Raw genomic sequence first — 25,087 nt, forward strand, 5'->3', positions numbered from 1 at the left:
GTGTGCGTGTGTGTGTGTGTGTGTGTGTGTGTGTGAGTGTGTTCCCGTCATCAATTTTATTTGTTATACAAATAATCTCCGTCATGGAAATCAAGTCAAGTTCCAAAATGACTATAAACAGATAAAAAAAAATTTTTTTTAATTAAAAATAAAAATAATACATTCTACTTGATTAAATGGTTTCAGAATGTGAGCCATTTAATCAGAATATGGAGCAATTTTATGCTACTTGCATGTTAATTTTATGATTTTTTTGCATCATTTTTTGATGACATGAGGGTGAGTAAATGATGACAGAATGATCATTTTTGAGTGATCGGGTTTCAGACACTCAGCAGCAAGTGTTTAATCCTCACCCAGTTTGTGTCTCTTCCTCTTGTCTTTCTTCTTGATGTTTTTGGCGGCTCTCTGCAGGCTGCTTCTGGCCGTTCGGTTCTTCAAGCTCAGTTTGCTCGTCTTCGTTTTCTTCACGCCAACCTTCCTCTCTTTCTTCTTCTTCCTCTTCTTCTTCTGGGCTCGTGTCGGTCCGGATTCGTCCCGTCGCAGGCGTGTGTTTCTGGTCCAGAAACGTGGAGATTCCTGCGACGCTCTGGAACAATCCGGACAGGGGCTTCGTTCCTCGGCGCTCAAGTGATTCGCATCGTTTCTAGGACTTCTGTGACTGTTCAGAGCCGGCGAGACGCCTTTATAGCAGCTGTCTCCGACTCTGAAACAAGGCTCGCAGTCAGACTCCTCGTCTTCGAGCCGCCTGTCCTCCGTCAACTGTCCTCGGACGCTCACAGAGTCCAGAGAATCTTCTCTGCACCACGAGGGAACGCCGGAGGAGCATTTCTGATCCAGATCCTCTCCGTCAGCGAGTGAATCTTCCTTCACGTCCCATGTGTTCCTGCTGGAGCTTTCCTCCTCCACCTTTACTTCATCTGCAGACACACACAGATCCTTCTCAAATTCAGCTGCAAACTCAATGAGATTTACTGGCATGAGTAGCATAGTGTAGCCAAAACATTAAGCAATAAACATCTAACATGCATATATAAATGTGTAGATAAAACCTATAATAAATTTAAAAATAATTATAAATAAAACAATAGTAGTGTAAATAAAATAAATAATTAAAAAATAATTAATAATAAAGAATAAATCAACAATAAAGTGTAAAAAATAAAATATAAATCAAATTAAATCTAAATGAAATAATTACAAATAAAATAAGTGAAATATAAATAAAATTAATAATTAAAAAATAACATCATAAATTATATAAATACATTAATAATGGTAAATAATATAAATTGTTAAAGTAAAATAAAAAATATAAATAAGATGATTAAAGTTAATAATAATAGTGTAAATTAAATCATTAAAAATAAATAATATATGATATAAATAAAATGATAAATAATAGTAAATAATACAAATGGTTAGGAATAAAATTAAAATAAATTAAATACAAATAAATTTTATTATAACCAATAATAATAGTGTACATTTAAATAAAAAAAATAAATTAAGTATAAATAAAATAATTAAAAAGTGAAGAATAAATTAAATTAAAAGATAAAAAATAAATAATAAATTAAGTATAAAAAGTGAAGAGTAAATAAATTAAAAAACAATACAGTGTAAATACAGATAAAAAAAAAATAGCAAATGACGTATAAATAAAAAAGAAAAATAAAATAAATAAAAAATTAAGTGTAAATAAAATAAATAGTTAAATTCAAATCAATAATAATAAAGTGTAATTAAAATAATTAAAAATAACAAATAATAAATAAAATAAATAATATAAAATAAAATGAATGATAAGTAAAGTATAAATACAATTCTTAAAAATAAAATCAACAATAAAACGATGTGTAAATAAAAATAAAATGAAATGTAAATAAAGTAAATAATCAATAACAAATGATTTTTTTTTTTAAATACAATAAACAGTAAATAAATAATTGTAATGATAACACGACCCACATGTCTGGTCCCTGAGCTCTGCCTCCTCTGGTTCCTGGGATCTCTGGATGTGGATCAGTGGCAGCGGCAGCTCCGCGGCTCCGCAGGGACTCTGGCTGTAGATCCGCAGGTCAGCGCCGCAGAAGTGTGGGAAGTGAATGTAAGTGTTGTCCTGCTGGTCGTAGCCCAGGATGGACTCGCGGCACTCGTGGATGGGCTGCGCGAGCACAGCGTCCTGCACCTCCTTCTGCGTCTCGTACACGTGATCACAGAGGCCCTTGAGGAGCCAGACGCGCTGCTGGAAGGGCAGCAGGTGGAAGGGTGTCTCCTCCAGAGGACTGACCGCTCCCAGAGTCCAGAAGAACTGAGGACAGAGCCCGAGGCGTTCCGCACGCGCCGCCTGATAACAACATCAGCATAATTAGGGCTGCACGATAAATCACAATCGATATTATGCAAAAGCTGCAATATTCATGCGTGCATCTTGTCAGTGAAGCACGGTTCTGTGATAAATAGTAAATCTCCATCCGAAGGCCAGAGAACTTATTAATAACTTATTAATTTTAAAAAGAGCTATATGTTAAAAGAGCTTTATGTTAAAAGCGCTATATGTTAAAAGCGCTATACTATATGTTAAAAGCGCTGTATGTTAAAAGCAATATATGTTAAAAGCACTATATGTTAAAAGAGCTATATGTTAAAAGCGCTATAATATGTTAAAAGCGCTATATGTTAAAAGTGCTGTATGTTAAAAGCGCTATACTATATGTTAAAAGCGCTATATGTTAAAAGCGTTATACCATATGTTAAAAGCACTATATTATATGTTAGTTAAAAGCGCTGTATGTTAAAAGCGCTATACTATATGTTAAAAGCGCTATATGTTAAAAGCGCTATGCTATATGTTAAAAGCGCTGTATGTTAAAAGCACTATACTATATGTTAAAAGCGCTATATGTTAAAAGCGCTATGCTATATGTTAAAAGCGCTGTATGTTAAAAGCGCTATATGTTAAAAGCACTATACTATATGTTAAAAGCGCTATATGTTAAAAGCGCTATGCTATATGTTAAAAGCGCTGTATGTTAAAAGCGCTGTATGTTAAAAGCACTGTATGTTAAAACCGCTATACTATATGTTAAAAGCACTGTATGTTAAAAGCGCTATATGTTAAAAGCACTGTATGTTAAAAGCGCTATATGTTAAAAGCACTGTATGTTAAAAGCACTATACTATATGTTAAAAGCACTGTATGTTAAAAGCGCTATACTATATGTTAAAAGCAATATATGTTAAAAGCACTATACTATATGTTAAAAGCGCTGTATGTTAAAAGCACTATACTATATGTTAAAAGCGCTATATCTTAAAAGAACTATATGTTAAAAGCGCTATATGTTAAAAGCGCTATACACTATGTTAAAAGCGCTGTATGTTAAAAGCAATATATGTTAAAAGCACTATATGTTAAAAGCGCTATACTATATGTTAAAAGCGCTGTATGTTAAAAGCGCTGTATGTTAAAAGCACTGTATGTTAAAACCGCTATACTATATGTTAAAAGCACTGTATGTTAAAAGCGCTATATGTTAAAAGCTTAAAAGTGCTGTATGTTAAAAGCACTATATGTTAAAAGCGCTATATGTTAAAAGCGATGTATGTTAAAAGAGCTATATGTTAAAAGAGCTATATGTTAAAAGTGCTGTATGTTAAAAGCACTGTATGTTAAAAGTGCTGTATGTTAAAAGCACTGTATGTTAAAAGTGCTGTATGTTAAAAGCACTATATGTTAAAAGCACTAGATGTTAAAAGCGCTGTAGGTTAAAAGCACGAGATGTTAAAAGCGCTGTAGGTTAAAAGCACTATATGTTAAAAGCGCTGTATGTTAAAAGAGCTATATGTTAAAAGCACTAGATGTTAAAAGCACTAGATGTTAAAAGCGCTGTATGTTAAAAGCACTAGATGTTAAAAGCGCTGTATGTTAAAAGCACTAGATGTTAAAAGCACTGCATGAATGAGTGTGACCTGACCTGGCGTGCCTCCTCGGTGCGGCCGACCGCTCTGTACCAGCTCTGGACGCGGCGGCGCAGCTCGCTCTCCCACCGTCTGTAGAGCAGCTGCGGGCGACGGGGGACGCCGGATCTCTTCTGCGGGGGGCAGAGGAGCGCCGTCATGACCTTCGCCAAGAATACGCTGCAGCGTGGCATCAGCAGACAGCGCTCCAGCTCGTAGAAGACGATCTCGGGGAGGTGGAGCGCCGTCTGAGCCAGGCACAGGAAGTGACCGATTGCAGGAAGTTCCCACAGACTCCACAGTGAACACGGCTCGGCCAGAGACAGTAAAGAGCTCTCCCAGTCCTCCAGCTCCTTCACTGAGGCCTCCTCGGCCTCCTTACGCTCCTGCTCTCGCTGCCTGCGGGACAGAGATCACAGCTACGCTCACACCAGTACACCACATTCATAACATTACAAATGTTAAAGGAGTAGTTCACTTCCAGAAAAATTTTTTACAGATAATGTACTTACCCCCTTGTCATCCAAGATGTTCATGTTTTTCTTTCTTCAGTCGTAAAGAAATTATGTTTTTTTGAGGAAAACATTTCAGGATTTTTCTCCATATAATGGACTTCTATGGTGCCTCCGGGTTTGAACTTCCAAAATGCAGTTTAAATGCAGCTTCAAAGGTCTCTAAACGATCCCAGCCGAGGAAGAAGGGTCTTATCTAGCGAAACGATCGGTTACTTTCTAAAGAAATGTATATACTTTTTAACCTCAAACGCTTGTCTTGTCTAGCTCTGCCTGAACTGAACTGAACTGTGTATTCCGGTTCATGACAGTTAGGGTATGTCTAAAAACTCCCATCTCATTTTCGCCTCCAACTTCAAAATCGTCCTACATTGCTGCAGAAGCACAGACCCAGTGTTTAAAAGTGAACATGCAAAGAAGGTCAAATGCCCTTTACAAAAAAACTGTAAAACAGCGATGTAGGACGATTTAGGACGATTTTGAAGTTGGAGGAGAAAACGAGACGGGAGTTTTTAGACATACCCTAACTGTCATGAACCGGAATACACAGTTCAGTTCAGGCAGTTAGACAAGACAAGCGTTTGAGGTTAAAAAGTATATAAATTGTACATTTCTTTAGAAAGTAACCGATCGTTTCACTAGATAAGACCCTTCTTCCTCGGCTGGGATCATTTAGAGCCCTTTAAAGCTGCATTTAAACTGCATTTTGGAAGTTTAAACTCAGGGGCACCATAGAAGTCCATTATATGGAGAGAAATCCTGAAATGTTTTCCTCAAAAAAACAATTTCTTTACGACTGAAGAAAGAAAAACATGAACATCTTGGATGACAAGGGGGTGAGAGTACATTATCTGTACATTTTTGTTCTGGAAGTGAACTACTCCTTTAAGAGATTCAGGTGTGATAAAGAAAACACAGAATGCACAGAAACTTAAAGCTCTTCACTACAAACGTAGAAATTATGACAAAAATGTATCACTAAAATATATTATTGTTTAGTCTGTTTTATGGAATATATAAACATACTATTGTATAATGAAAGTAATAATAATAATAATAATTTATTTACAACATTTATTTAAAATTATTCTACGGAATATCACATAATCAATAGTTTTTTTTTTTTTTTACAGTAATTTTATACAGTGTACCTCCGTTGTGCAGCACTTTTGTTTTACCAAATAAATAAATAATGAAATGTTTGTTATAATGGAAATGTTATATTTTGATTACATTTGAAAAGACTGATAAAGTTTTATGAATTCCTTTCATTACCACTGTTTTTGAGAAAACATTTTTTGGGTTAAATAACAAAACACAACATCCAGAAACAATTAAACTGGAAAATATAATATTTGGGGGAAATTAAAAAGCAGGATTTGGGAAAAAATTTAAACTGATTTCATAGGGCCTTGTTATTGTTACATTTTTAATAAAATATAAAATTGTTTTGAAGTTTTATTAATTCAGTTGTTTAGACATGCTTTCGGGTTATTGAAATTTAAACTATTAAAACGGAATCCAGAAAATAATTAATTTTAATAAAATTAAATGGAATTTTGGAGAAAAAATAGGGTCCCACTATTGTTAAAATTTTAATATAAAATTTAATTTTTCAAGTTTTATTAATTTAGTTTATAAGACATGCTTTTTGATTATTAAAAATAAATTAAACCATTAAAATGGAATTCAGAAAAAAATGAATATGGGAAACATAGAACTTGGGAACAAAATAAAGCAGCATCTAAGGGAAAAAAATACACTTATATCATTGGGTTTGTTACTGTAAAATTTTATTAAATTATTAAATTGTTGAAGATTGATTAATTCAGTTGGTTAGATATGCTTTCTGATTAGAAAAATGTAAACTATTAAAACAAAATCCAGAAAATATTTGATTAAAACAATTTGGAAAAAAAGTTCATGGAATTTGGGGAAAAAAATAAAATGGATTTCAAAGGGCCCTGTTATTGTTAAAATTGTAATAAAAAAAATAAATTGTTGAAGTTTTATTCATTCCATTGTTTAAAATGTAATTAAATCATTAAAACGGAATCAAGAAAAAAGAAAAAGAAAATGCCATGCCTTTTGAGGATTAAAATGTCTTTCAACTAGGGTTGCAAAGGGGTGGAAAATTTCCGGTAAATTTCTGGAAACTTTCCCAAAAATCCCTGGAATATTAAAAAAAAAAAAAATCCTGGAAATTTTCCACCTTTTTGCAACCCTACTTTCAACCATTAAATCCAGAAAAACTAAAAGAGTAGCAGGTTGATGAGGATAGAGTTGTTCTGACCTCTTCTCGTCTTTGGCTCGCTGCAGCTCCTCCAGTCTCAGCGCCTGCACCATGATGGACTCGCTGCCGCCTCCCATGATGCTCCGGGGCACCGACCTCCGTCTGGATGAAGAACCCAGCGCCGCTTTCTCATCCTCCGTCCCAAACCGGCCTCCGGAGGTCACAGCCAGCGTGGTTTTCTCCCGCAGCGACCTGACCATCAGCACAGAAATCAACACAATCACTGATAATCAGAGCCATCAGGACAGGAAAAAAGCCCAGTTTGATGATTCCAGAATAACTAGGTACTAGTAATATAGTTCAAGCTGATTGGACTGAATATTATAGGATTTGGTCAGATGCGAAGCACAGGCACAATCAACTTCTTTTTGATTGTTTTTGCTCGTTTGAGTGAGTCTAATTTTAATACAGTCAACTAGATTAATAAAACATAATGAAACGCTTTAACATTTAAATATCACCATACTTCTATGAAAGCCCATTTTCACCACATTAAAATATAGGTAATTTTGAGGTTTTTTCCGTACAATTCTGGGTCTATGTATATCACAATTCTGACTTTTTTCTCTGAATTCTGAGTTTACACTGTGCTATTGTTTTTTTTTTGAAAAATAGAATTTTTAGAATTTTTTATTTTTATTCCATGTACTTCCCTATTTGATCGATAACATTACGAATTGCAAACGTTTTATGTATTACACGTTTTACAATGCTATGTTTAAATACGCAAAAACAAGGCATTATCTAATTAAAAATGCACTAATATGCATACATTTTTAGATAAATCCATGTTCAAAACTCTTGTTTGATTTTGTTGTGATAATAGAGTTAAAGGTTCTTCCAGAGGGGATTCTGGATTTCTCTTTTTATCACTCTATAAATCAGAAAATACTGTCAACAGACGGAAAACAAACATTTCCACCATTTCTTAAGAGTAAAATGTTGTATAAATCAGTGTGAATGAAATATGAATAAACCTTCAGAATATAGAGAGAAATAAAACTAAAGTTCGGTGTTCGGGGCGCGTGATGGATTTATGCTTATGGTAATTTTTTAAAATTATTTTATTAATATTTTTATTTTAGTTAAAGTTTTGGTTATTCTGTTGTGTTTTTGTCATTTTTATTAGTTTTTCTTGAATTTGAAAATGTTTATTTTAGTGCAAGTTAAACCAAACGAAAAATGATTATATTTATTACATTTTATTTCAAGTATCAAAAATGTGAATTCATGGTTTTAGTTTTAGTTAACAATAATAACCCTGCTCATAAGAGCTCTGATAGTGTAGAGCAACCTATTAAACTCAAAATGAACATTTTCTGTAATTTAAAGCTAAAATGAGTTTAAAAACACATTAACTTTTTATTAAAAGTAACATGTCTCCTTTACATATCTAACCCTATATAACCTAATGCATCATATTTTATACGCAAAGCCTCTAAATGATCAACAAGATGCTGTTAAACCCGTTTCAGATAAAGTGCAATAAAATTAAAACTTAAGTGCATTTTGCATGTCTTCTTTTCACTAGTCTGAAAATAAAACACATTATGAAAAGCCAAAGATGACAATAATTTGGCTTGCACTTTATGGATTCTTATTGCACTTTTACGTCGTAGGCTGCTCTGAAGTTATCTCGTTGTTATTTCTAACAGTGACAAATCAATAATAATCTAAAATCTCAAAACTGACCATTGCATGAAAACCAATGGTTTTGCATGCAATGTCTCATCTCAAACTCCTCGCCATTGATTTTTCCTTTCACCTGGACAACAAGGTCAGCTTTTGCTCTAGAATGATCTCCAATTTCTGGGCCTGTTTGGAGATCCAGTGATCGACGCCGTGAAAGCGGTAACAGTTCTCTAGCATCAGTCTGAAATCTGACACGAACGCCGTGATGGACTCGTACTCGTGATTCACGAACTTATCGTCCATCTTTCTGAAGCACATCTCGGCGTGGTCCCCGGGGCCCATGGGACACCAGAACGGGGCCGTGATGCACTTATGCTTCTCTGAGAGGAAGCTCTGAAATATTCTGAAGGCCTGCTGGATCTCGGGCGTGAGATCGTCCTCGTCGTCCAAGTGTGCCGTGAGATTCTCCAGCCCTGATTGGTCAGTCGAACCGTTGCAGGAGGTCAAGGTCAAACGGAGGTTCGGGTTCATGTCCGGGGAGGCGTGTGATGCGGATTCACATTCGTGTGCGTCCTCGCACGAGTCCGAATGAAGCTTCATTCTCCCGCCGTGATGCTGAGGGCCTCGCTCACCTGCACAGGTAACCTTACCGCCAGCATCATCTGTCAATCAACGTCAATCTGTCATCACAAGAAGCCATTGCTGTTCCTGATGGAGCCTGTTTGAAGACAAACAAAACACTTCAATTGCACTACTAAAACAACTTCCTAGGATCATTATAAGCGTGCTAAATAACACCTGATGAATAAATAAGCATGCAAGACTTCAATGCATTTCTATAAACAATCCGCTTAAACTCATTTAAAGTGCATTAACCCGCTCTAAATTGAGTTAATCTCTCATTCTCGTCATCGTGTTAATGTTTCGTGAGTTTTTACGACATTACCGGAGCGCTGTTCTGGGTTGTCGAGTGAAACATTAAACCGCCCGCACTAGGCCGCAGCGACAGCGGCCTCGATTTGACTCTCACACCGGGGAGGGCTCGCCTGAACCGGGCAGCCGCCGCTCTCTCTCCCGCCGACCGCTGAAGCTCATAGTTCCAGTGCGGCGCGATTTGTCAGTAAACACAGTTGAAACCCGAAGTGCGGCTGTTTTGCAGCGTCGCAAAGGAAAATCTGGCAGATTTTGCGAAAAACGAGCGGCGGAGAAACGCGTGTTGATGGAGATTGACTTGAAAGAAACACGGCGACATTCACACGGCGCTGTGTGTGTGTGTGTGTGTGTGTGCGCGCGTGCGCCCGCGAGTGTGTGTCTGTGTGTCTGTGTGTGTGTTTGCAGAAAAAATACAACTTTACATAGCCTTCATATTTTGTAAAGCAGCATGGTAAACCCCATGTTTTATTACAACGAAGAGAAAAGCACTGAAATCTGATTCTATTCTCCATTTGCTCCAGGCCAGAAACACGAACCTGTGAATATTCTAGAATATTCTCCTTTTATTCGACCTAAAACAGACAGACAAAATAGAAAATGTCAAGAAAATGCCCGGATCATATTTCACCCCCCAAAGAAAAAGAAGGAAAATAAAGATTTTGTTTTTTTATTGTGTAACACGTTAATATTATTATTATTATTATTATGTAATAATTATTATATTAATATTATGATATGCTTAATTATCATATTTTCATGATATTTTAGCACTTCAAAATTCTTCATAAAGAAAACATTTAAATATTATTATGTAATATTTATCATGTAATGTAAGAAGAAAATACAAAGAACATAAAATAAAAAAAGGAAAGGAAGAATAAACAAATAATCCTCAATAAGTTATCAAATATAAGATCTAGGAGTATAAGTTCTTTAAAAATGTTATTCTTATTATTTATGATTTTTAAGAGATTTGACAGTATGGGAACTCTCAACAAAGTGTTTGCAATGTGAAAACATGGTTGCAACCAGAAAACCCTAACAGGAGATCGATAACTTCAGTTCTTCCGGAGGGAATGCACCTGATCGGATTGATCACCTCTGTGACGTCATCGATCAGCCACGTGATGCTCTCAGTGACCACTAGATGTCTCCAGCGTTCATCAGAAAACACTGAAGATGATCACAATACTTCACAATAGTGCACTACATACTACTCTTGAGAAACTAGTAGGGTTAGGGTTAGTGTGGTAGTGAACAGCTGACCATATTAACCACTTACCGTAGTACAGTAACTTCCCATATTCATTGGAGATGTTACAGTAGTAACTGCAGTAACCGTGGTAGTTAGGGTGGAAACTGCGGTTACCATGGCAACCTCCTCCCAGCTGCTGGAGTCGGCATAGTAACCAGACCATAATACACACATGTACGGTATATATTTGGTTCAATTATTCCGAAAAAAAAAAACACCTGTTCTTGAAATTCACAAAATCCACTACTGCAAACACAAACTACCAGTTTCAGGAACATTATGTTTAAATCATGAATTTACCACTGAAACGATTCATAAAATCATAGATTGTTACTGTAAGTGTGATAATTAAATGAATGCGATTAAATGGAAACGGGTGTGTCTCAGTTTCAGATCTCAACAACAGCTCTAGACTCTGACTGGATGAAAACTAGTCACTCACTTGAATCTGTTTGGATTTTTTTTTAAGGGCTTTTAGGAGAAATATCTCAGATAAAGTTGATATTTCAAAGAAATACAGTAAAGAACGTCATTATGTTTACTGACCAAAAAAGAAAAAAGACAATCACAATAAAACCCCAAATATTAGATCTGATCTCTATGGAAGCTTGTTTCTGGCTCAGAATAAAAAAAGTATTTTCAATTTTTTCCTCGCAATTCTGAGTTTACTTTTCGCAATTCTGACTTTTTACTCGCAATTCGGAGTTTACATCTCGCAATTCTGAGTTTATATCTTGCAATTCCAAGTTTACTTTTCGGAATTTCTACTTTTTGCTCCCAATTCTGAGTTTACATCTCGCAATTTTAACTTTTTGCTCGCAATTCTGAGTTTACATCTCCCAATTCTGAGTTTACATCTCGCAATTCTGAGTTTACATCTCCCAATTCTGAGTTTACATCTCCCAATTCTGAGTTTACATCTCCCAATTCTGAGTTTACATCTCCCAATTCTGAGTTTACATCTCCCAATTCTGAGTTTACATCTCCCAATTCTGAGTTTACATCTCCCAATTCTGAGTTTACATCTCCCAATTCTGAGTTTACATCTCCCAATTCTGAGTTTACATCTCCCAATTCTGAGTTTACATCTCCCAATTCTGAGTTTACATCTCCCAATTCTGACTTTTTACTCGCAATTCTGAGTTTATATCTCGCAATTCCGAGTTTACATCTCACAATTCCGAGTTTACTTTTCAGAATTTCGACTTTTTACTCACAATTCTGAGTTTATATCTTGCAATTCCGAGTTTACATCTCACAATTTTAACTTTTTACTCGCAATTCTGAGTGTACATCTCGCAATTCTGACTTTTTACTCGTAATTCTGAGTTTATATCTTGCAATTCTGAGTATCTCGCAACTCTTTTTTGAGAAAATAAGATGTCACAATTAACTTTCTTTTAACCTTTTTAGCATGTGTTGGAAACAAGCTTCCACAGATCTGTCTCTTCTCTGCATTAAACAACTTTCCATCAAATGTTGAACCGAAGTCATGATGACAGACAACTGAAGAACAATCACACGACTATTCTGGAATCAAAATATTTAATAAGTACATTAACAAGTATTATACCATGTATAAAATTCGGAATCACGATTCGAAGCGATGTTTCTGCCGGGACCGCAGATCAGATTAGCCACACTGAAACAGCGAACGGTGAAAGTCAAACAGGTAGGAAAATAAACCGACGGCTCCGTCACAATCTCATTTCTCATCGTCAGTAAGTGCAATAAAACATAAAACACCACAGGAAAGAGCGAAGCAGAAGAGCGAGAGCGTGAGAGAAAACAGCCAAGATCACAGACGAGAGGAAAGCCAGCACTGGAAATCAAAGACGGGATATCGCTGTGGGAATGACACACGTCACAGACGAGCAGATAAACATCGTACATCTGCAGTTCCTGAAAAACAAAAGCAGAAATCACCACGAAAAGAGACGAACAGGCCGAGCAACAAACAACCGAAGGGAACAAACAGGGAACAGATGAACGCTTCGGATCACGTTCACGATGATTGAGCAGCGGATTCGCTCCATCTGTCACGACAATCCAGCTGAAGATGGAGAAACAAAAGCAGATCTGGAGAGATTCGCACCGATTCTCCATTTCACCGCAGCTTTCAGCTTCATTAGAGCAGCGGATCAAAGATTCAGTCATTCGATTCCCGTCAAGAACACGTTTGACTCAGTTCACTCCGAAATGAATCAAAGGTACAAAGAATTATATTCTGCATTAAGAAAATGAAGCCTATTTTAAAGACCATTCAGATATTCTAAATAGTGACATTATTTTTTTTATTAAATGTAAACACATTTTATGCCATTAATATAATGCAAAAAAACTGATATATTATTTTTTGTTAAATTGTATTTATATACTTTAAATATTAAAAGTAAATATAAAAACGATACATATTAAAAGCATTTACACATTGTATTTGTTGCACTGCCTCTAATTTTATGCTTGTTTTAATAACAAACATCTTTTTTTTTTTTTTTAAGTAATTAGACTTGAAAATCATTGAGACTAAAGAGAAATAAAAAATAACTCAAAACTAAAACATATGGACACATTCATGAGAATTTGGGATAAAATGTGTTTAAGTGTGTCACGACACAAATTATTATAAAAATAGGCTTCTTTTGTGCAAAATATAATTATTTTATATTTATTTATTTATTTATTTTATATTTAATTGCATAATTTTAATTAAATAATTAATATAATTATGTTGATTTCAAATTTAATTATACAGAATAATTATTTGAATTATTAACTAATATATATATATATATATATATATATATAAATTTATACAATTAATAATTGATATATTTATTTTATTTTTGGGTGAAATTAGTTGGAAGTGTTTTTGACAGGGTTTGATTCTTACGTTAACATTAATTTGACTGATTTAGGAGATTCTGTGGTCACTGCTGATCCAGACGCTGATGTGTGTCGACGGGTTCGAGTCCCAGCATCCGTTGGGTTTGCGGTCGTGAACACAGATGTCAGGCTGGTGTGTGTGTGTGTGCGCGTGTGTGTGAGAGACGCTTGTGCGGAGAGCAGATCTTTGTCCGTTTTTTGTGGATGAGATTCATCGTCCTTTGCTGTATCCGGGGAAGAACTGATCCAGGAGCAGCTGAAGGGTTTTGTTGAGGCTCATAACATAGTCTTTGCCCAGATCGTGACGGCAGGCGGGACACGAGAAGACCTCGGCGCGGAACGAGCGCTGCAGACACGTCTGGAGGAGAACACACACACCGTTACTGACACACACACACACACACACACACACAGACGCACACGCACACGCACACTCACTCGCACGCACGCACACTCACACTCACACTCACACACACTCACACACACTCACACACACAGCCGACACATGACAGTAGTGATGAGTTTAACTCAAACCTTGCAGACGTTGTGTGAACACTCGGTGGTGACGGGCTGAAAGGACAGCTCCTGACAACAAACACACATGAACATCTGCTCCACCTTCCGTAGGAAGTTCTGCAGGACAACAGGAAGTCATGCATCAGCACTGTGCTATTTTACTGTTATTGAGATACTATTATAGTTTTTATTCATATTTTGAATGTTTTTATTTTTATACTTTCTGTTTTCATTTGAATTTAATATCAGCATCTGCACCAAATTCATATTTTTGCTCAGTTTTATTCTCTGAATAAAACTGAGCTTCATGTTCTCACTGTATCTGACTATATGAGCCATAAAAGCCTGATGGAGCAAATATGACACTCAACATAATGCACACACAGTGGTTGGCCAAAATGATTAGAACACTAGTATTCCCAGCAGCTAAAAATGGTTTTAAGTCAGTTATTTCTATGTTTTGCTGTAGTGTGTCAGTAGGAAATATCAGTTTACATTTCCAAACATTCATTGTGCCATTAATTGTAATAATCCAGTGAGATTTTTGTCTGACAACAGACTGAGACAGACTCAATCCAGAAGAACTACATTAAACACTTCTCTTATAGACAGCTACAGATCTGTCTCTCTCCTTCCATTCATAGCGAAAACCCTCGAACGAGTTGTTTTCAGTCAGGTATCATTGTTTCTTTCACAGAACAACAAACTGGATGCTAACCAGTCAGGTTTCAGGAGTGGACATTCAACTAAGACTGCGCTACTGTCAGTCACGGAAGCCGTGCGGTAGTGTTGGGCGGTATGACCAAAAATTTATATCACGGTATTTTTCAAAATTATACCGGTTTCACGGTACATGACGGTATTTTTTTTCATGCATGACCGGGTGTTAACCATACTTTCTACTGATTGAAAGGAAATACTGCAGTGTATTGACATGCCCTATTTTACTGTCATGATGAGTGAATATTGTCAAAAAATACCACACTAAATAGTGACTAAACACGACCCCTTTTAATACATGTTAACCAGGAGTCCCTCTCATTTACAATCGCGGCATCGTCTGATAAAATCAACATGCATCTAACACTAAAGAGCGGCTATACGGTTGTTTTGGCTATATTACTTTTTTTGGAAATTGGAAATTTTCCAACCGAACCATAGCTAAGGTTATCCAAAAAAGTCGCTAGGTTTGTCAGTATGAATATTCTATGGAAAAAAGCCGCTAAAAGGGTCTGAAAGTTGCTAAATCTAGTGCTAAAGTCGCGCTCGTGTGTGTGAGACGCGGGAGCTGATGGCAGGGGGCGGTGGATATTTGTGGCGGTCAATGTGGATATTGTGGATGAGTTCTTCTGTGTCATCACGTTCTATTAGTTCTACAGCTTCAGTTTCGGAACTTTCACGCTTAGTAACACATACAGCTGTTCCCTCACCACAGTGCAACAGTGAAAAGGGACCCCTTTCAAACAGTGTTGCTTTCCGAACGTTGTTTAAGCGACATACACCGGTAATCTTTAATGACCAGCTGACCTTCAAAGACCACATTGCAAAGACTGCTCGATCTTGCAGGTTTGCATTGCACAACATCAGAAAGATCAGGTCCTTTCTAACGGAGCATGCTACACAACTTCTTGTCCAGGTCCTTGTCATTTCTAGGCTGGACTACTGCAATGCTCTTCTGGCTGGACTTCCATCAAGCACAATCAAACCTCTACAAATGATTCAGAATGCAGCGGTACGACTGGTCTTCAACGAGCCCAAAAGAGCCCATGTTACACCTCTCTTTATCTCCTTGCACTGGCTACGGTGCACTTGAGCAGAGTTTCTCAGGAGCTTTGCAGGAGGTTTCTTGAAGCATCAGTTCTTCTGGATTGAGTCTGTCTCAGTTTGTTCTGTTTCTTCATGTGACTCCAGACAGACTGATGATGAGAGATCAGATCTCTGTGTGGAGCACAAAAATGTCACTGCATTATTACAATTAATGGCCAAAATTAATGTTTGGAAATGTAAACTGATATTTCCTACTGACACACTGACTTAAAACCATTTTTAGCTGCTGGAAATACTAGTGTTCTAATCATTTTGGCCACCAGTGTAAATTCAGTGTAAAAACTCTTGTCTATAGGTTTAGTGTGTACCGGTCCCTCCGATAGGAAGCTCAGCGCTTCGTCCCACAGCTTCCTGTTGGGTTCGTCTTCCTGTATCAGATTCCGCTGCTGTTCCGACAGAACGAACGACTCCACTTCCACACACACACACACACACACACACACAAACACGTTCACATACATACAGCTCTTTGAAATCAGTTTTTTTCCCCAAATTTCGTTTTATTTTTTTTTTATTTTTCTTGACTCTTTTTTTAATGGTTAAATGACATGTTATTTACATGTTTAGGGCCCTATGAAATTTTAAATTTTTCTCACCATGTGTTTGATCAAATTCTGTGCTTTAGCATGTCTATTTATTTGAATGCATAAAAACAACTTAATATATTCAAATTTATTCTTAAATTAGCCTTATGAAATGTTTTTTTTCCCCATCAGAAATTCTGTATTGTGTATTTAAATTTTTCCTGGTTATCATATATCAAGGCATAAAACATTAATTTAATTTAATTATTGAAAATTAAACAAACTTTATTTTTTGGCAAACAAAGAGGATTTACTATTAAAATGTAAAACATGAAAGAAATGTTGTGTGTTTACTCCTTAAAAAATAATGTTTGTTTAATTTCAGTAGTAATAGTAGTAGTACATACATTCTTCTGAATAATATAATATATTTCTGGCACAATGTCTTCAAGTTAAACTGGACTTTTATTTTGACGGGTTGCCGTGAAAACCTTTACAGTTCTGTGTGTATATATGATATGATATATATGTAGTTAATGGTTGGGGAAAAATCTGATGTGATTAAAAGAAAAGACAGTCACTCGCTGCTCTTGATTAAACTACTGTTCATTTGCATTTGCATGACCTACTTTAGATTAACGCATCCAAACTTCCGTGTTAACATTCCGAGTTAAACAGTATTCCAATTTTATGCCTGGATTCCGTGATTCTGTCATAGGGCCCTACACACAGCTGTATAATGACACTGTACCTGTGTTCTCCTCTTCTTCTTCGTGAGCGTCTGCGCTGCCGTTGCTCTGCAGCTCTTCCTCCGTGTTCTCCGCTGGTTTCTCCTCCTCTTCCTCCTGGACTCTCTTGGACGGTCGTGTGGCTCGGGGTCGTCCTCTCTTTCTGCCGCGCGTCGAGCTGCCCACCGATCGCACCGTCGCCTCGCGCTTCGTCTTATTGGCCATGGCCTCCAAATACCCAGGAGGATACTGAGACACACAAACACATGTATGAATTAATATATATGACCCTGGAGCACAAAAGCAGTCATAAGTAGCACAGGTATATTTGTGTCTCTCGGTGCATGCTGGGAAGCGGTAGTGTGGGAGGGTGATCACGGTGAGAGGGAAAATTGAAAGTTTTTCCTAACTACTCTCTTGGGAGTTTTTTTTTTTTTTGGAAGGGTTTCTATGTGTTTATTTTCGCAGGATTAGTTTGATTTTTGTTTGATTTGACAAATTTCTAATTTTTGTTCGTGTATAATAGGCTAATACTGTCATTGCAGGACGGAGATGGCGTCGCACTTGAGTGTGCAGGCGTCATCTCTGTCACTCCGTCATGGTATTAGGTGTGTCACGAATAATGGAGAATCTGTGGAAGACGTGCTGTTAGAGGTGGCTGAGAAAGTGGGACATGAAAATATTGTCTCTGCGTCCCGAATGAATAAAGCGGTGGTGGTTTTTCTCAAGGATGAACTACTAGTCTACCGTATGATTGAAAGCGGGATTTCGGTAAGTGGCGCTTTTGTTCATGTTCAACCATTAATGACCCCAACAAGTAAAGTGACAATTTCAAATGTTCTGCCGTTCATTCTTGATGCTGAAATTGAGCGTGAGCTAACGCGTTTCGGGAAACTCGCCAGTGGAATCAGAATGGTTCCACTTGGCTGCAAAAACACGCATTTGAAACATGTGCTGTCGTTTAGGCGACAAGTGTTTATGTTTTTAAATTCGCAAACGCTAAACGTGTCGTTTCGATGCATGTATGAAGGCAGGTCGTTTATGTTGTATGCAAGCACAGGTGAGATGCGCTGTTATGAGTGCGGTGCGGTTGGGCACGTTAAGTTATCTTGTCCTGCTAGTGTTGTAGCAGGCCCGAGTGGAATTGAAACTGAAGTGCAAGTGAATTCACATAGAAATCAAACGATAGTCAATACTGATGATGTGGGAAATGATAAAGAGATTCTTACTGAGGAAGTAAGGAATGATGAGGACATTGTTATTGAGAGTGTAAGGAAGAATAAGGAGTTGTCTGATGAGAATGAGCAAAGGGTTGAAAGAGATGAAGTTCAGATGTCTGATATAAATGAGGTGGAAAGGAAGGAACATCAGATAAGAAGGGAAGGTGAACTAACGGATTCTGGAGATGTTGAAGATCAAGGTGATGTCATGAAAGTGAATTCAGGTAAGTGATCAGGTTTACTCTTTGGAGGAGATAAATTCTTTTTTGGTTGAGACTTTCGGAAAGGTTGCTGAGGTGACAATTTTTTTTCCAGATATAAAGAGATTTGAATCTTCGGTTCTATATTGGCAAAGGAGGGTAGGAGAAGAGAAACTGAGTAAACGAAAGAGGTTTCGATTAAAGAAGATTCTCACTAAACTCAGAAAGGGGAAAACCCCAGTTAAACGTAAACATATCAAGGGTGTTTTCTTCTTTTTCTGTCTCTTTCTTTTCTCTCCTTATATCTTCTTATGGATATTTTGAGAGTAGGATCCTTAAATATTAATGGAGGGAGAGATAGGAATAAGAGAGCAATAATTACAGAATATGTTCCTCTCAAAGATATTAATGTAATGTTTTTACAGGAAACACATTCAGACAGTCAAAATGAAGTTGAATTGTATAGGTGGTGGGAAGGTGAATGTATTCTGAGTCATGGAACAAACTTGAGTGCAGGGGTAGCAATTCTTTTTTCTAAACATTTAGATCAAAATATTTTGTCCACTATTGAATTAGAACAAGGTAGAATTTTAATGGCTATAGTGGAAATTAAAGAGTTAAAGTTTCTTTTTATCAATGTGTATGCTCCAAATGTAGGTTTACAACGCATTGAAGTATTTAGGAAGTTAAACACTGAAATTAGAAAACATGTCGATGAGGGAATGTGTGTAATAATGGGAGGTGATTGTAATTGTACCACTAATTTTGTATTGGATAGAAATGGAGAAGAACCTCATTCACAATCTAGTCAAATGCTTCTTAAGATTACTCAAGAAGTAGAACTAATTGATGTGTGGAGAAATAGAAATCATTTAACAAAACAATACACATGGGTTAAAATATTAGACGATACTGTGACTGGAGCAAGACTGGGCAGAATATATGTAAATAAATCAGACAATAATAGAGTTATGAATGTTGGTGTATCTCCTTGTGGTTTTTCTGATCACCATATAGTGACTATTGATTTTAATACTACAGGGTATCGCATCCAAAATCTTATTGGCATTTCAATGTTAAACTGTTACATGATAAGTTTTTTTGTGAAAACTTTAAATGTTTTTGGGAAAAATGGAAACTAGAAAAGGAACATTTTGAAAATGTAATTCAGTGGTGGGAGGTAGGAAAAGTTCAAATCAAGATTTTTTGTCAGCAATTTTCTTATAATAATACGGTGATTGTTAAGAGAAATATTGAAAGGTTGGAGAAAGATATTAATGGTATGGAAAATTTGCTTGATTCGAATGCTTTGGGTGAAACTAATGATTTAAAGAAAAAGAGATTAGAGCTGAAAACTCTTCTAGAGGAAAGAGCAAAAGGTGCCTTAATCCGAGCAAGGATATCTTCCATCAAGGAGATGGATGCTCCAACAAAGTTATTTTTTAATCTAGAACGTAAAGTAGTAAAGAAAAAAAAATATGCTGTACCTTCGGAAGGGCAATGGCACATTAACTTCGGATCCCATTGAAATGAGAAAAATTGCAATTCTTTTTTATGCTGAACTTTTTGGGCCCAAAGACTGTGATCCTGCGAGAATGGATCAGTTATTGAAAGGACTACCTAACTTGAAACCTGAGGACAGAAAGACATTGGATAAAATGGTTACTTATGAAGAACTTTCAGAGGCTGTGATGCAACTGTCCACGGGACGTGCCCCGGGTGTAGATGGCTTGCCTGCTGAATTTTATAAATAATTTTGGAATGTTTTAGGAGAAGACTTTTACAATGTAATTGGTGAATGTCTCAAAAAGGGTATTTTACCCAGCAGCTGTCAAAGGGCAGTATTATCACTTCTGCCTAAAATTGGTGACTTAGGGTTGTTAAAAAATTGGCGCCCTGTATCTTTAATGTGCCAAGATTATAAAATACTGTCTAAATGTTTAGCAAATAGATTAAAAAAGTTTTTAAGTATTGTTGTGAAAAATTAGCAAACATACTGTGTTCCAGGACGCACAATACTGGATCATTTATTTTTAGTAAGAGATATAATTGACCTCTCTATGATAAATGATTTTAATATTGGTTTATTATCAATTGATCAAGAGAAGGCATTTGATTGTGTGGGCCATAACTACCTTATAAATGTTTTGAAAGCTTTTGGGTTTGGAGAAACTTTTATTTCATGGATAAAATTATTATATAGAGGGGCTTCAGTAATGCTTAAGGTTGGAAGGGGATTGAGTTGCCCAGTACCTGTTAAAAGGGGAATAAGGCAGGGTTGTCCACTTTCTGGACAACTCTTTAGTTTAGCTATCGAGCCTTTGTTAATTATGCTGAAAAATAATTTGAAAGGTTTTCATATACCAGGAGATGTTAATGGGTCAAGTGTCTCTGTTTCTGCTTACGCTGACGATGTAACTGTTTTTATTACTGGACAGGAGGATGTTCAGATACTGTGTAGAAGTTTAGCTTTATATGAAAGAGCTTCCACAGCTAAAGTAAACGGGGCAAAGAGTGAAGGATTTCTTGTGGGTCCCTGGGGCAATGGTGGGCCGCCTCAACTCCCAGGGGGATTACAAGGGGATACGGAAGGTATAAAAATTCTGGGAGTGTTTCTGGGTAAAGAAAGTTATAGACAAAAGAACTGGGAGGGTATGCTGGAGAGGGTGTCAGCCAAGTTGTCTAAATGGAATTGGCTATTACCTGAACTATCCTACAGGGGTAGAGTCTTGGTTACAAACAATCTGGCTGCATGCATGCTTTGGCACAGATTAAATGTGTTGGAGCCACCAAATGAAATGATAAAAGTTTTACAGAGAAGATTTGTCCATTTTTTTTGGTCGGGACAACATTGGCTTCCTGGATCTGTATTATATCTGCCTCTACAAGAAGGGGGACAGGCTCTGATAGACGTAAGAAGCAGGATTAATACTTTCAGGCTACAAACTGCACAGAGAATACTGTATGAAGAGGATCAAGGGTGGATTCGTGTTGCTTGTGCTCTTTTAAGGACAGCATCTGGTCTCGGTTACGACAAACAATTGTTTTTACTGAGACTAAAGGAACTGGACTTAAGTAATTTATCCCTGTTCTATCAGTCAATGTTAAAAGCTTGGCAAAATCATTTCAATGTCAACAGAGATCTTTCACAACCGAACGACTGGATTATGGGAGAACCTTTGTTATATGATCCATTGATACACACCAGGACATTGTCATCAGAAAGCTTGATAAATTGCTTGTTGAGAGCTGGACTAACAAAAATAGGTAATCTGAGTGACATTAAAGGGTGGAAAACGGCTGCAGCACTACAGTGTGACACGGGGATTCGATCTCTACGTCTTCTACAGCAGGTGATAGAAGAGGTGCAAAATGCGCTACCTGGAACCTGCAGGGAGGCACTGGAAATTCAACCATCTCAGGATTGGGAGAAAAAGTATCAGTTTCCATCCATTAGTATATCTGCAGTAGCAGATGAAAATTATGAAGATGCTGACACAATACTATCTTTTAAAACTCCGGAGATGGGACAGTTTCGTGAAGCAAGTAAGAAAGCCATCTATATTACTTGTGTTAAAGTTACCCATCAGACTGTTTTAAACCGAGTACAAGTAGGGAGGTGGACAGATGTGTTTGGGCCAGACTTTAGAGGATCCTGGAGGTCTCTGTACAAACCTCCTATTGAGAAACGTACAGCAGACCTACAGTGGAGACTTGTTCATGGTATCACAGCTACGAACAGACACGTGGCACACCTGAATCCAGCAGTGGGTAAGGAATGTCCTTTTTGTGGAATTGAAGAGACAGTTGAACATTTATTTATATATTGTATGAGGTTAGACAGTTTTTTTATTGTTTTAAAGAACTGTTTTGAAGGTTTAAGTGAAGATTTTTCTAATCAATATTTTATTAGTGGTCCCAAATATACATTTCATAAGAGAAGAAAAGTATGCTTATTAAACTTTTTGCTGGGTATGGCTAAAATGGCAATTTGGAAGACTCGAAAAAATAAGTTAACGGGTATAGGTTCAGTAGATGTAGTAGATATTTTTAGAAGCATGGTGAGTGCCAGAATCAGAATTGAATACACATATTTTAGATTGATTAATGATATTCAAATGTTTTCTGAAATATGGTCTGTTGGAGGAGTTTTGTGTGAAGTTTTGGAAAATGGTATGTTGGTTTTAAATTTTTAAAGAAATGTGGGTATTTATAAGTATATAGAAAAAATGTATAAATGTGAATATGTTTGAATGTATTATCATATGCGATTTTGTTAATTATTATATGGTCAGATAAGAAATCTGGAAAAAAGTTAAGGTTTTAATAAAAGTTGTATTAAGCCTCTCTCTCTCTCTCACACACACTCTCTCACACACACACACTCTATCTCTCTCTCTCTCTCTCACACACACACACACACACACACACACACTCACACTCCTCACCTGGACTTTGAGGCCGAGTTTCTTGCTGCGCTCGATCCCCTCTGTAGTCCAGGGCGCTGGCTCCAGGTCGTCGCGTCGCAGCAGGTATCTCCACACCAGGAACCCACACTTCCCGATCTCCGGCCAGTACTTCACCACCTGACAACAACACGCCACGCTCTCCAACATCACCACCAATGGTGCAACAAAGTGTTCAAGAGAACTTCATCTAATGTGGCTTAACGAACACAATGAACCAATCACTGCAAACCAAATGTTACTAAAAGATTAAAATCAAAGTACATGTCATGTTTTTCCTGGTTAATGTCATGAAATATCAAAATTCGGAACAGTTTTGTTCACTTTCAAAATAGAAATCCTCTTTTAGGGACAAAATCAGTTTTAAACATTGATGCGTGTATGTGCATGTGTGCGAGTGAGTGTGTGTGTGTGTGTGTGAGAGTGTGTGAGTGCGTGTGTGTGTGTGTGTGTGTGTGTGTGTGTGTGAGAGTGTGTGAGTGCGTGTGTGTGTGTGTGTGAGTGCGTGTGTGTGTGTGTGTGTGTGCGAGTGTGTGTGTGTGAGAGTGTGTGAGTGCGTGTGTGTGTGTGTGTGAGTGCGTGTGTGTGTGTGTGTGTGTGCGAGTGTGTGTGTGTGAGAGTGTGTGAGTGCGTGTGTGTGTGTGTGTGAGTGCGTGTGTGTGTGTGTGTGTGTGCGAGTGTGTGTGTGTGAGAGTGTGTGAGTGCGTGTGTGTGTGTGTGTGAGTGCGTGTGTGTGTGTGTGTGTGTGCGAGTGTGTGTGTGTGAGAGTGTGTGAGTGCGTGTGTGTGTGTGTGTGAGTGCGTGTGTGTGTGTGTGTGTGTGCGAGTGTGTGTGTGTGAGAGTGTGTGAGTGCGTGTGTGTGTGTGTGTGAGTGCGTGTGTGTGTGTGTGTGTGTGTGTGTGTGTGTACCTTATAAATGCCATCGTAGCGGTTTCCCTCCTCCGGTGCGTATTTGCTGATCCGTCGGCCCTTGGAGCTGCGAATCACTCTCACCGGTTTTCCCGCTCTCCAGTTGCGAGACTCCGCCCCATCCTTGTCGTTCAGAGGGGCGTCACAGTTCAGCGCCAGAGCCCTGAGAGGTCAGAGGTCAAGAAGGGCATGTACAGTCACAGTTTACATGCAGAGAGACGTGTAAAGATGAGAGCCGCGTGGATCACCTGTTCATGTGTGTGAGCGTCTGATCGAACGAGTGCTCGCCGATACGCTTGTTTCCGGAGAGGTCACGACCTCCGCTGCCGGTGTAGGTGAACTCATCACCCCGGTCCTGGAACACACATATGAAATAACAGACCAAAAAATGTTTATTGAGCCTTTTATTCATTTGATTCTGACTATTTTTTATTGCAATGCAATCACGATTTTATATCTCATAATTTTGACTTTTCTGTTCAGAATTGAGTTTATATGAGTTTACATCTTTTGCAATTTTGACTTTTTTTTTTTACTCGCAATTCTCTTTTTTTGTTTCCCCCACAGAATAAAAAATAAATAAAAAAGGTTATTGCCACTTTTTATCTCACAATTTTGACTTTATATCTCGCAATTCAATTAAATTAATCTATTAATTCTCACAAAACTGCAATTGCCTTTTTAATTATTTTATTCTGTGGTGAAAATAAGCTTTCATAGAGAGAATATTTTTATTTAAAAAAATTAAAAAGTTTGTGTATGTTTTTTTTTTGTTAAATATCATTTGATCATAAGGCGTTTATGGCTCATATACAGTAAGAATATGGAGCTCAATTTTATTCAGAGACTCAAACTGAGCAAAAATATGAATTTGGTGCAGATGCTGATATTTCTATGATGAAATTCTGATGCTTGTAAATCAATGAGATCTTTATAACAGCACAGCAGATACTGACATAAAATGATCTAAATATCAGTCATCGCTCTATATCTCCAGTAATATGTCTCAGTAAGATGAGATTGCTTAGAAATATGATCCAGCAGGTAAATGCTGAGATGAAATGAAGAAACACTCACAACTTCGTCCTCAAATCCTCCAGCGAGCACCAGCGAGTACGAGCCGTCGTTACTGCGTCCGTGAATCCCACCGACGTGAGGCCTGTGGACGCCCGCCTCGCTCACCTGACCACACACACACACACACACACACACACACACACACA

The 25,087-nt window shown here is 37.3% G+C and overlaps 2 protein-coding genes across 2 annotated transcripts in view; both read right to left on the reverse strand.

The window, feature by feature from the left end:
- Positions 1-25,087, reverse strand: part of LOC107669276 (uncharacterized protein KIAA2026-like) — a 68,828-nt gene that overhangs the window by 9,736 nt on the left and 34,005 nt on the right. Inside the window, exons 10-16 of the mRNA XM_016461453.1 lie at positions 24,942-25,046; positions 24,113-24,219; positions 23,865-24,027; positions 22,938-23,075; positions 17,092-17,318; positions 1,972-2,213; positions 357-920 (exon numbers count right to left, since the gene is read on the reverse strand). Coding sequence (XP_016316939.1) covers positions 357-920; positions 1,972-2,213; positions 17,092-17,318; positions 22,938-23,075; positions 23,865-24,027; positions 24,113-24,219; positions 24,942-25,046 — 1,546 coding nt within the window. The remainder of the gene's footprint in view (positions 1-356; positions 921-1,971; positions 2,214-17,091; positions 17,319-22,937; positions 23,076-23,864; positions 24,028-24,112; positions 24,220-24,941; positions 25,047-25,087) is intronic.
- Positions 8,152-9,697, reverse strand: LOC107669277 (uncharacterized protein KIAA2026-like). The gene is made up of 2 exons (XM_016461454.1): positions 9,347-9,697; positions 8,152-9,118 (listed from the first exon to the last, which is right to left on the reverse strand). The coding sequence occupies exon 2, from the start codon at positions 8,998-9,000 to the stop codon at positions 8,530-8,532; it is 471 nt and encodes a 156-aa protein (XP_016316940.1). The 5' UTR covers positions 9,001-9,118; positions 9,347-9,697; the 3' UTR covers positions 8,152-8,529.

The sequence above is a fragment of the Sinocyclocheilus anshuiensis genome, unplaced genomic scaffold, assembly GCF_001515605.1.
Source record: "Sinocyclocheilus anshuiensis isolate Anshui unplaced genomic scaffold, SAMN03320099.WGS_v1.1 scaffold320, whole genome shotgun sequence".
Lineage (NCBI taxonomy): Eukaryota > Metazoa > Chordata > Actinopteri > Cypriniformes > Cyprinidae > Sinocyclocheilus > Sinocyclocheilus anshuiensis.

Excerpts from the sequence above, each read along its gene's own strand:
- LOC107669277 (XM_016461454.1), bottom strand. The coding sequence starts at position 9,000 with ATGAAGCTTCATTCGGACTCGTGCGAGGACGCACACGAATGTGAATCC.